Here is a 12,404-nt window from a genome sequence, read left to right as displayed (position 1 = left end):
AAACACTTTAAATACTACTGGGTTTTCCCTTTCTTTTTTTACTTTTCCTTTTGGGAGGGGGGAATAAAATGCAATTCAAAACAGTCAAGAATTATTTAAGACTTCTGCATGAAGTGCTGAACCTGTTACACTGTTTGGGTTAAGATCGATAATATATAGCTGTTGCTAGACAATACTAGACTAATCTTAATGGTAAATGCTTCTGTAAAAACTATCACTTTGTGTTACAAAAATATCACAGAAGATAACATGATTCACCACAGAAAAAGAGCATACTGGCAGCAGGTGTCCTCAAGCATATGCTGGCAATCCCAAAGCCTCCGAAAGTGAATTAAGTGCAAAATCAGGCTTCCAGACCACATTTTCGGTGTGTGTTCCGGCTCTCAAAAAGTGAAAGCACGCAGAGTACAGACCAGCAAAGCAGAGTACATCCAACACTTGCCTCTCTCCTGAGTCTTTCTGAACTAAGACAACTCAAACAAATCCTTATTTACATTACAGATTTGCATTTTAAAAGTCGGGGAGACAGATTCTCTGGTCTTTGCTCAGAATCTATGGAGTGCCCTGGTTGGTAGTACTGACCATGCAGAGAGAGACGTCGTTTCTCCAAAGACTTTCACTGGGAACATTTTCCAGTGCTTTTTTCCAAACATTGGCAGTTGTGTGTTGTTGTTGTTATGATTATGATTATTATTAGAACGACTACTTCCAATATTGCTACTAAGTGATTGCAAGGGAAGATTGATCCTTAAAGAAGCTGTGCAGCTCCCCTTCCAGCTTTTACCTATATATCGGTAGTCTTTTGTTTAAGGAGAGCTTTCTCTAAACAATTCTCATACAAAAGGTTTCAGTAATTAGTGATGGATTCAGGCAATAAAGCCATTCAAATATGGCTGTCCTCTGGTCTAGATCAAGCAACAGAAAGCTTATTATTTCAGACACTATATAGTTATCACTAAGCCCAAATGTGAACATCTACAACCAAAACAGGTATTATTTTATGCGTTGGAAGACAGTCTTATGATCTCCATATATCAAAGCTAGTATGCATAACATGTCAGCTTTCCAAAGCAACCTAAACTACTGGTGCCCACTACCAGGACTTTATCAATGTGGACCTGTTCAGCAATTCAAGAAAATGAGCAGGCTAGTGTACTTGTTCTCAAACTCGAAGAAACAGTGGTTTTCGTTTGAAATATAATTTGTGAAAAACTACACTAGGAATGCAGTATAGTTATTTCTTGGATAATCAGTGCTCAGCTCTGCTCTCAATGAAATAAATGGTTCATTTTGTGCTGTCTCAGGGGGATCTGGCTCCTGCCTATACTAGCTAGGGATCTACAGCTCTGTTTTGCATTTCTCCTTCCCTCAACTCCCATATCTTAAAAATAGTGAGACTACTTTTCATATGACTGATCCAAGTTCATTCACCTCATCATCCATCTGCCTTGAAATAGTTAACTCCTTTAGAAAAATATTTAAAATAATGCCAAAGAGCTGCTAGGGGTTTTTTTCCCTCCAGTTCAACCTCAAACTAGACATACTACGAATCTCATCGCAGTACTTTCCATTTCAGATAAATTATTCTGGCTTTTTTTAAAAAAACACAAACAAATCTCTCTCAAAGCCTCACTTCCTTGGACAGGCAGGCAACAAGGTGACACAAATGGCATGAAAGTAAATGCTGCTTTGCCACAGGCGATGGTACCTTCCTGCACAGCATGCTGAGGCTACTAAGATGCTTCAAAGAATGACAGCCTGTGGTCTCAATCCAACAAGTCCTACTCAGAGGAGTAGCCTCACATCTGAAAAAGTGCTGAATTTAATCAGATTGAAAAAGTACAAACTAACCATGCAAACAAGCGCTTCCAAGGGTAAGACAAGAAAGACTAAAAATAACAACTGATAAATATTTTGCAACATATACCTGTACTGAACAAATGGGCATTGCCTCTGTATTTCACAAATGCAATTTCTAACATCCCTTTCAGTAGTACATACTGATATGAAAGCACTAAGGCACTGTATTTGTTGTTGCTTTTGAAGTGTAGGTCCTTACTGAATTCAACAGGAAGTAAAGCTTAAAAGCATTCTACGTGAAAGGCTGGTTTTGATTCTTTGTTAAAACTCAGTCACTTTATGAATTACAGAAATCTATACCAAAATTTAATCACTAATTCAGAATATTAAAAATGCTAAATGCTAAAAATATTAAGCTACAAATTAACTTTGTTTTTTTAATCACAGAATATGTCTATTACAGAAAAACATAGAATTTTTCCACATTTATTTATGCTTTATAGCTTGTTTTCACTTTCTGATATATACAAAGTGATTGAATTTGTTAGGTAGTGAAGAACTTAACCTCTTTCCTTTAAATTTTCCAGAAAAGAAACAATAATTTTTTGTTATTACAGTGAGGGTGTGATACAGTAAAAATTTTCAAGGACTGGCAGAATTAAATGAGCACTTGCTTAGTCTTACAGATAGGGGTTGAATTTTGCAGTTCTTAGTTACACAAAAGGTGTTGAATGGGAGTTTTGTCAAGCAGTCAGTGTCTCAGCCACTAATAACCTCTCGGTTATTTTCTTTTTCTCATTAGTAGTCTAACAGCTAACAGACTAATCTGAAGCTGCTATAGGGTGCAAGATGAATTACAGCACATCAAGTTTCCCCTGTGAAAACAGGTGAAAAATCTCAGGCAGCATCTCTCAGCTGGTACCCGAGGCAAGCTCCTGAGCAGGTAAGCAGGTACCAGCCTATGGAGCCATGGTGGCTCCAGCACTGCTAGAACTTTGCACCACCAAAGTCTGGCCCTAAAATTAGCCCACAGAAATTCAAACAGAGGCTTTTTGAGAAAGGCACTTTGGGACGGTGATACCTGAAGCCATTCAGGTGCTCTGGTGACTCAGTGAGGGGGGTACAAGGAGTTGATGCCAGGAGGCTTTGCTCTGTGCCCCTAAGTGTACCCACCCAACACTTTTCAGGCAGGAGCAAGGAGGATGGTGCTGGCCTGCTGCCTCAGTGCCCAAGGAGAAGGGAGACGGCTCAAAGGGTGCCGTGGCTCCTTTAGTCTCCACTGGGAAATGTGCAGAGCTGAGAAAAAAAAAAAAAGTGTCTTCAAATGCGTATCCAGCAACTTCTGATTACACACACAGAGGATTTGTAAACCTGACTTTAGGCTTTAGTAGTTCTGAATTTTTATTGCCGGCATAGATTTTTCTCCTGTGTGTGAGAGGAGAGCTTCTTGCATGATATGAAGGGAAAATATAACGAATGGGTGCTTCAAAAATGTTGCTATCTACTTTCGTGAAACAGACTGAAATTAAGCATCACATGCAAGTCTTAAAATGTATGCTGCTTATTAAATGCCCCTTTCTTAGGACTAACTGCTTCCAGTCTGGAAAAATCCCCAACCAAATACTGTGTTTAATTTTTCTCCAGAATCTTTTCATTTTAAGTCCCATCTTAAATCAGTTCTAATTCCACAAAAGTAAATGAACTGAAAGGAGACTTTTGAATTATATTAAATAAGGACTGTTATGATAAAATTATCTCTGATTATTCAGTGTTTTGTTTTTCTGTTACTCTGTGTCATGGAATCCTCAAATTATGTGTGATTTACTTGGGTAAAATCAAGTAAGAGAATCAACGTTTCATTAGGCTTCCACATATTTTAAATTGCTGATACCTTCCTGAAGCTTTCAAACAAACAGGAATCCAACAAATGGGTGAGTGTAATATTTTCTGAAGCTTCTCTTTAGATTTCTACACAATAATGTAAATGAAAGCATGAAAGAGTGTTGTATGAATTACATATTCAATGTAATGTTGTATATGTATACATAATGTTGTATTTTTTTTCTACATTTAGAGCTCCATAATGGAGAGTTAATTAATATTTTCTAAATGTAGTAATTTCTTTCAGGAAAATAAAAAAACACTGAGAAACAGTGTAGAAACTGTGAAGAAGTTTCAGAAAAAATTCATATGTTAGCATCAGCTGAAGCTAAAATATCTGCTAACTATAAAGACAGATGTATAAAATGCTCTCACACACAAATCCAATAATCATTTCAAAGTGCAACTCACAGCATTTTGTATATTTAAGCAAGCATTATTATAAGCAAAACTCTGAGCCTAGTGCACTGATACAGGACAATTATTTACTACTCCTATCATCAGAATACTTATTTTTCCCCAAGGACAGATTAAATAAAGTAGCAACATATACTAAAAAAAACCCCATAAATTTCTTTAGAAATTATATTAATTTGGAAACAGTAGCCTTGTAGCAACATATTGATTCTGGAGAAGAACAGTACTACCTTTTCCTTAACTCTATCATCTCTTACAATTGACGGAGCTGTTAAAGAAAGTTTTCTTAAATTGTTAGAACACGTTTATTTTCTTGCAAATTAATTCTTTTTAACTCTTTATGATAGCTTTGAATCCCATAAAGAAAGATGAATTATCACATACTGAGCCCAAGCTGTGAAACAGGAGGAGACAAATAGAGACCCCTACTGTGTTTAACAATGTAGAAGAAATTCCAGACTCAAAAGAAAGATTTTCTGTCGTTTTTCTCAACCCACAAAAGCTGTTAGTATGGATTTGAACAGTGGAGGGCACTCTTGCTATGCAAAACCCTGTGCTGACCTGGCACACTCGCTTTGATCTATTCAGTAGCCTAAATCTCAGAATTTGTTGAGTAACAGCCACCTGTGGCACAGGCACTAACTGTACTCTGGCTAAAACATTTGCAGTTTCTAATCTGTGCAGCGAAGCACTTCGCTATATCAAACACTGGGGCCTTTCTCTGTGGACGCAGATGTGGAACAGATGCAAGCTTCACAAATTGTTTGTAATATCTGTGCAAGATATCATATTAAATAAGACCTGTGTTTTTCAAAGTCATATGAACAGCTACTCGGTTGGCTGTTACGGCATAGGTACAATAATTTCAGGTTGGGCAGAATTCGTGTACAAATAATGCGGGTGTCTGTGGAATTTAAGTTTATTTGCAATGCATCAAAGTTGTATTGGTAATCCTAAAAAAAAAAAAAAAAAAAAAAAAAAAATCGAGGTAAATGCTTCTAACATAGCTGACACGGAAAAATACCTGAAAAACCAAACAAATGACACTAGAAGAAATAGGGACATTCTGCATCACTTTCCTTGGAAAGTGCATCATTAACTACATTTTAAACTACACAATTCTTAACACCCTGCATGAATTAATGAAGCCAATCACTTTTTGGACAAGCATGGAAAGGAGGACAAATTTAGTTTTGGAGGCGTACAAGACAAGGAGCCGATATGAAGACCAAATCCTGCATCTCCTAAGTATCTCAAAACTGAACTTATGAGTTCTGGACTCCTTTGAGTAAAATTGCTCACAACCAGGAGTACTTGAAAGAGCAAACCTGGCGCAGTTCAATGCCAATTGTGCAGCTCAGTCATTTTAGTCTTTCACCATTCCATAAGCTGCAGTATTGCCCAGGATAGCAAAGCTATAATGATCTAGACAAATCCTTTAGCTTTCACCATTTCCAGCTTTGGGGTCATTAGTGCATCAACAAATTCATAAATGAAAGCTATCAAATGGCACCAGGAGAAGAGGTCTCCTGAAACACTGAATGACAAGTCGGTTTTGATTATCTGGAACAAAAATACAGCAGCACCTGCAGGGTTAATTAAGCAGCTCAAGATGCTGGGCTTCACAAAAGAAAACCTTTTTCCTACTTTAAGGACTGTAAACACTTGTGCTGAACTAGATGGGCATTTGATAAGCTGTACAGCATGAAGCAAACTCCGAGGGATCTCTAGTTAACACTCAAATTCAGTGTTAACACTTAACAGAACAGTGGTAAGCCGTGCTGCCAAGGTCAACTGCACAGATGTACTAATTGTATTATGAGCTTGACATCTAGTGGCCACCCCTGGCAGGGCAAAGCAGGCAAAGGTTAAATCAGCAAGCCTTGTCAAAGCACTTCTAACTACCCACCCTCAGGGAGAGGAGACCTAGGGAAGCTTTCTGGCGCTCCGCGATCCCACCCCTCTGGCCTGCATTCCCGGCGGAGCTCCCGCGGCCGGCCGCGGTGCGATCCAGCCGCGCAGCGTCCACCTGCGCCGGGCCCGGCGGCAGCCGCAGGGACTCAGCAGCATGCCCGAGCGCAGGGTGTGCCGCTCTCCCCGGCTCCCAAGTTTGGAAATATCTTCTGTGTTTCTTTTGCAACATGTGGCAGCTTTCAGATTTCTTGGGGGGGGAGTGGTGAAACTGGGACTGCGGAGGGAGGAACACACTATCATACGCGCCAGTGTCAGAAAGCGGCAATAACGTTTCAGGAGGGCTTTTTGTAAAGATTTAGCGTACACTATAATAATAAATACTGATCAAGTATGCTCACTTTTTGCACCCTAAATATAGCAAGGAAATAATAAAGCCCCGTCTCTTTAATCCTCTATCTCTTCATATTTTAGCTCAAAATAAACAGATTTTTCAAATGTGTTGCATTATGGTTTTCTATCACCCTTACAAACATCTATCTTTCTGGCTGTCTTGGTTTTCAAGGGTATTTCCTTGATAAGAAGAAATGTTCTCTGGGTCTAACGGCACTATAACTGAACCAGCTCCTAAAAGTATATTTTGGCCTAAATTCCTTTTTTTGAATTAATGGAGAACCTTCACTACATTCAGTGGGAAATTTTAAGAGTGCAAAGGAAACAGGATTGACATTGATATATAAAATTCCATATGAATGTTCTCCTAGAACTAGATTTACTAGAGCTTCTTCTGGAAAAAAAAAAATGTAGGCAATTACTCTCATTTTACAAATACAATATAATAAAATAAATGATTTTTATATGCTTTATTGCAGAAACTGTGTCAGTAATTAACTATTTTAATGTCATGCCTGACCTGGTTTATTATCAGCAAAAGTGATTGACTCGTGCCCTGGCTGCTGGATAGTCAACAGATATGCTTGTCTATGTTTTGCAGACAACAAATCAAATGAAGGAGAGATATCAGGAAAATCTTTCCAGGACTCAGACTATTTTTCGAATGGCACTAATACTCTTCATTAATTAGTTTATTTTTACACTTTTTCTAATGCCACAAGTTTTTTGAATTGTAGCTTTTCCTCTGTCTTAGGCAAGGAAAAGTAATTTTCAACAGCTAAATGCATGCATATTAATAACTTAGTTACACAGAATTTAAACAAACACCCTTCAAAATTTCCTCCCTCTCACTCTGAAAAAAGTGTCTTAATGTCTGCTTCAGTAGATGGTAAGACTTCAAGACCAGCATCACTAGGTAAAATGTGACCCAGTTTTGTCTACTTCCATTGTTATACACACATCAGCAAATTGGCCGATTGCTGTAGTTTCCTTATTATTCCAAATATTTTTCTATGGCAAACACAATTCAGTGTAGAGTATTTTTAAAATTACACAAACACAGATGTTACATAGTTTGGACGTGAAGTCTCTACTGTAATGGCAAAAGTATTTATATAAAGTATCAATTACCATTTTTAATCAAAGGGACAATTTATAGCCATACTAATTTGGCCTTTTTTTTTTCAAAACAAAAAGCCTTCTCTTACACTTGCCTCAGAACAAACATTTGCAAAAACCACATAAGTCTTACGTTTGCTAACGGCTGCTTGTGACTTCTCAAGTTTGAAATGCAACAGTGTCTAAGCAATAGAGAATACCTCAATTTCACACAGAGGAATGTCCCCCCAAAATTTGTTTTAACCCTCCCTATATATGCAGATGGAGTGACCACACTTGCATGAGGCTGGCAGCCACATACTGAACTGTGTCTTTTCTGTAGCTGAGCCTGTGTGTCTGTGTACATACTCCGGAAGAATACTAAGTGCTGTCACCAAACTGCCCAAAACTGCACAACCCATTCCCACTTTACCAAGATGAAACAGATCAATTAGTTTAGACTATACTGTGTGTATTGAGAAGTGGGAGAAAAAAGAGGTCCAATATTTTAAAAAATGACTGAAAAAAGCACATTAGAAGACTCTTTTTACACAGCTCACTACAAGGTATCCCTTCCACCTCAGGCAAAACAATAATACATCTTTGCCAGAAACTTCACATGAAGAAGTCCAAAGCACCATTTGTCATCACTCTTACCAGAACCTCACCTGCACACTCTAAGAATCACTCTTCAGCACCAAAAAAAAAAAAAAAACCAACAAAAAAAAACCCAAAAAACCAACCAAAATAAATAAAAAAAAAAAGCAAAATCCCCACAAACAAACGAAATACTTTCTATTACCACTACCTTAAAAATACAAACGCTATATCTATGGTTTAATTTTAGAATTAAATGGAGTTGAAGAATGTTTATTGTATCTACAATTCTGATTCATTTGTAATCTGTTGAATTAGGCAAGTGTATTAGAAATGTAATTCCAGCTATTACAATGCATTACATTTACTGAGAAACTGAGATTATTGTATTGTACAGGCAGTCATCTGAGTCCTGCTGCTGCTGTTTATAAATTATTTCCAGCAGATCTTCTCATTTAACAACCTCAAATTGTGGGGGTTTAAATACTTATTTTTGTTCACTCTTCTACATTGCAATTATTCAAGAAATATATCACCATCAGCTGTTTGTTAACATTTCTTTTCAAAATTATTTAAAAATATATTTTTAGCATTTCACTTTTGATTAACAATTTCAAACAATTTCGAGTGTATATCCGTACTTGATGACATACTAATTGTCTTCAGATTTCCAACAGTTTCTCGCCACCATGATAATGTCCTTTTTGAATGCAGTCTTGTTATGCTGTAGCCCAAGCTGGCTATAAAATTATTTGTTTAGATTCTAAAACTTTTGTGATAACATTAGCATGAAAGTTCTGCTGTGACCAGTCAACTTAAAACCTGGCCTAATTTTTGTCTTCCATCCTGCTCCCCAAACTTCCATGTTTGTCTCTGTTGCTATGAATGTCCCTTCACTGTGAGGATTATATTTATGGGACACTAATTTTTAAATGCTTTATTTTACAAAATCTATTTTGAGGTGAGATTAAACATGATTTCATTAAATTAATACTAAACTTCATTTGCTTAGTCTTGCATTGACTCCTTTGGAGACAAGGAGCAAAATGAGCGAAAAGGCTACACATATGAAATAATACTGCTTAAACAGTTTGCTTTCTTAAAATGACAAATATTCTTGCACTGTGTGAACTATTTTTGGCCTGTTGCAAAATATACTCAGGAACTGTAGCAATATCTTGATCACAGCTGTGAACAGAAACGAAGAACACTGACTTGATAAGAAGTGCTTTAATTCACGAGATTTGGAACTTTCATTATATCTGGCCTATAAAATTGCTTTCAAGTATGGCAATCGTTAGGCTTTCCAATACAACGTGTAAATGATTTACATTACACTAATATGCACTAGATAGCCCTCTGTTCCTGTAGCTTGTCTCCACCTTGTTCACATTTCTCAAATGAAAGTGCAAATCCAACTTTAGCTTGTTAATTGTTAGCCATCAAGGGTTTTACTCTATTAATTAAAATATGTTTTAATAGAAGGAAACATAGTACATTTTGATAACAGCTTTCTAGGGCTGAAAAGTATTTTTACATTGTTGCATTTTAGGGCTGCTGTGAAAGCCGATTTTGTGCTATTCAGGGACCACAATAATAACGCTTTAAAATTCCTCACTGGGATGCAATGTAGTCCTTTTGATGGAAAGACTGTCTTTCTCATTCGGCAGAAATAAATCCATTCATTTGATCATGTAGTCATTGAGGGCAATACAAAACAAACGAAGTGTGAGAAATTCTATGTGATGAAGTAAACAAAACAAAACCCCCCCAAAAAGGGGGGAAAAACCCCCATTTCCATGACAAAAAGATTCTTTGTCCTTAATCTACCCACCATATGCAAGCGTTTCTTTTTAGCATATCTCTTGTTCTAATCTCGGGTGACATGGCTACATAGATAAGATTCACAAAACACAACAAAAACCTAGTTTAACAATTTTTTTCAATTTATTAACTCACCAGGAGTGTCATAATGAAGTAGTGGGGATTTATTTTCCTGCACTGAAAGGGATTCAGAGCATGTAAAAGTTTATAATGCTAAATTCTTGGACCTAGAGCCCAGCCCAACAGAGATGGACTCAACAAATCTTGTTTTCATGATAAAACACTAATTATTATCTGCTTGTCTATATTAATTTATTTTACATGACCACAGTTTCCTAAGGAAAAAAAAAATTGAAAATGCGCAGCTTTGCTCCTCCACTGTGACAGAAGAAAACATTTCTCTGTGTGCCTGTTATTGTCAACACCCAAGTGGGTTTTCCTGGAGCAGTGGCAGGAACCCCTTTAGCAGCTTTGGATAGTGTGGGACTTGCTCCCTGCCTCCCCAAACACCCTGGGAAGGAGTGGGAGGCTTAACAATTTCCCAGTCTGACAGATGTTTTAACCTTATGAAGTGGATTCACGCTGCCTTAAGCTTCAGGGCTGTAAAGTTCAGATACAATAGTCAAAATCCTCCTCAAGCTTCAACTTTGCTGCCTTTCTGTCCCCACATATGCAACTTAAGAGTAATTATAGTTTTAAAGCAGAAGGACTTTTTTGTTTTCCTTTTCTAAGGGGGGAGAGAGAGAGAGAGAGAGAGAGAGGAGATAATATAGTGGAGCAAGGGGCCTACACAGAAAGCAGAAAACATTCGGGATCCTGCTTGGTTATGCAAGAAACTAAGAAATCAGTGGGCTCTATGTAAAGAGGAAAAGAAAAACTTTCAAGTGGAAGCTCTCAACTTAGTCCAGGAGAAGAGAGCATGGGCTGTGGTGTGCCTTTACACAGGCACTTTACTGCAGTGCCAAGGACTACTAAGGAAATTAAAACTAATTTTTAAAAAATTAAAAAAAAAAAAAAAAAAAAAAAAAAAAAAAAAAAGGAAAAAGGAAGAAGAAAACCCTGCAGCCCGATTCCCGAAAAGAAAATTACGGCAAAGTGGAAATAAAGCAGGATTACAGTCCAAATCTCTCCAGCTTTGGACACTTGTTCACTAGCAGCCTGGCAGCCCAGATGCATAAAAGCAAGTGTGCGTGTGCCTGCGTGTGGGGAGGAAGCGAGGAATGGCGGATGGGTGAGAAAATAACCCCTTCCCACTGCTTACAGCCGGCGCGACAGGGGCTGGTGGCGGTGGTGGCACTCCGTGTCACCTACCACTGATAATAATTACAGTTGCAGCAGAGCCAGGAGGCGAAGGGGGGGAAGACAGCGCAGAGGGAAGGCTAAAAGCTGCTGTTGAATCCTCTCGAAAATAATGAAACCAACTCCTCTGGCCCCGAGCACCCGAGTGGCCCTGCCCGCTCCTACCATGGTCCCCTCCGGTCCCCCGGGGCCAACGGGGGGAGCTCCCGGGGCAGCCCTCTCAGCCTGGGCGGGCGACCCGGGGCCACGGGGGCATCCGCAGGCAGCGGACGCCGCGGGACCTGCCTCGGCCCCGGGCAGGGCACCCCGGCCCCGGCCGCCCCAACTTTCCTGACGCCGGTGGGGCGAGTGGAAACATGGCTTCTGTCCGCTCCGAGCCTCCGCCGGGAGGGAGCAGGAGGGGGGGAAAAGGGGATACCCAATAACACAGAGAGAAGGAGCGCAGCGGAGAGGAGGAGGAGGAGGAGGAGGAGGCAGGCGCTGCTCCGGGGCGCCCGTTCCTGCAGCTGCTCCAGCCCGGGTGAGTGGGGAGGGAGGGCCGAGCCCCGCCGCCGAGCCCAGCCGCGATCAAAGCCCTGGGAAGACCGGGAGGTTGCTGCTGGGAGGGCTGCTTAGGCAGGGGGTGGGCTGCAGAAACTTGGCTAAACTGCGAACTTCTCAGTTCCACTGCCTCTTCCCCCGTCTGCTCTAATTCCCATTCTCCCGCTGCAGAGTAATTGCGCTCCCATGTTCACCATCACCATAAATTCACCTATCTTCATCCGAAACACACTCACAAAAAGAGAGAGAGAGAGAGAGGAGAAAGAGGCGACGGGAGCCCTTACCGTGCTCAGAAACTACCTCTGCTTGCAGCTCTTCGTCCGATTTGAGATGCTGGGGTTTCGCTTGCTTTCGACGAGACATGCTGCTAACTGAGCCGTCTTGACTCTGCTTTTTGCAGAGGCATCAGCGACGTGGAGGTGGCAAGGAGGGGGGAAGGAACTGGGAACGAAGGAAGGGGGTTTGGGGACTGCAAATAACTGTTCACAAATAAAAGTCGAGTTGCAAAACAAACAAAACAAACAACAGAAAAGGCAACCAACACCCCGGGGAGCGGAGAGAGAAAAGAAAAAAAAAAAGAAAAAAAAAAAAAAAAAAAAAAGGCAAGGCAAGACTAACCAGCCAGCCAAACTGGGAGTGAGTGA

At 39.8% G+C, this 12,404-nt stretch overlaps 1 protein-coding gene across 1 annotated transcript in view; it reads right to left on the bottom strand.

Moving 5' to 3' along the window:
- The window catches only part of SALL3 (spalt like transcription factor 3), a 21,632-nt gene extending 9,509 nt beyond the window's left edge, over positions 1 to 12,123 (bottom strand). Inside the window, exon 1 of the mRNA XM_041465888.1 lies at positions 12,045 to 12,123. Within this exon, the coding sequence (XP_041321822.1) occupies positions 12,045 to 12,123 (79 nt within the window). The remainder of the gene's footprint in view (positions 1 to 12,044) is intronic.
- Positions 12,124 to 12,404: the final 281 nt, after the last annotated feature.

This window comes from Pyrgilauda ruficollis, unplaced genomic scaffold, assembly GCF_017590135.1.
Source record: "Pyrgilauda ruficollis isolate IOZ18807 unplaced genomic scaffold, ASM1759013v1 scaffold193, whole genome shotgun sequence".
NCBI lineage: Eukaryota > Metazoa > Chordata > Aves > Passeriformes > Passeridae > Pyrgilauda > Pyrgilauda ruficollis.
Note: the sequence above shows the minus strand (reverse complement) of the source record. Positions and strands in the feature narration are given on the sequence as shown.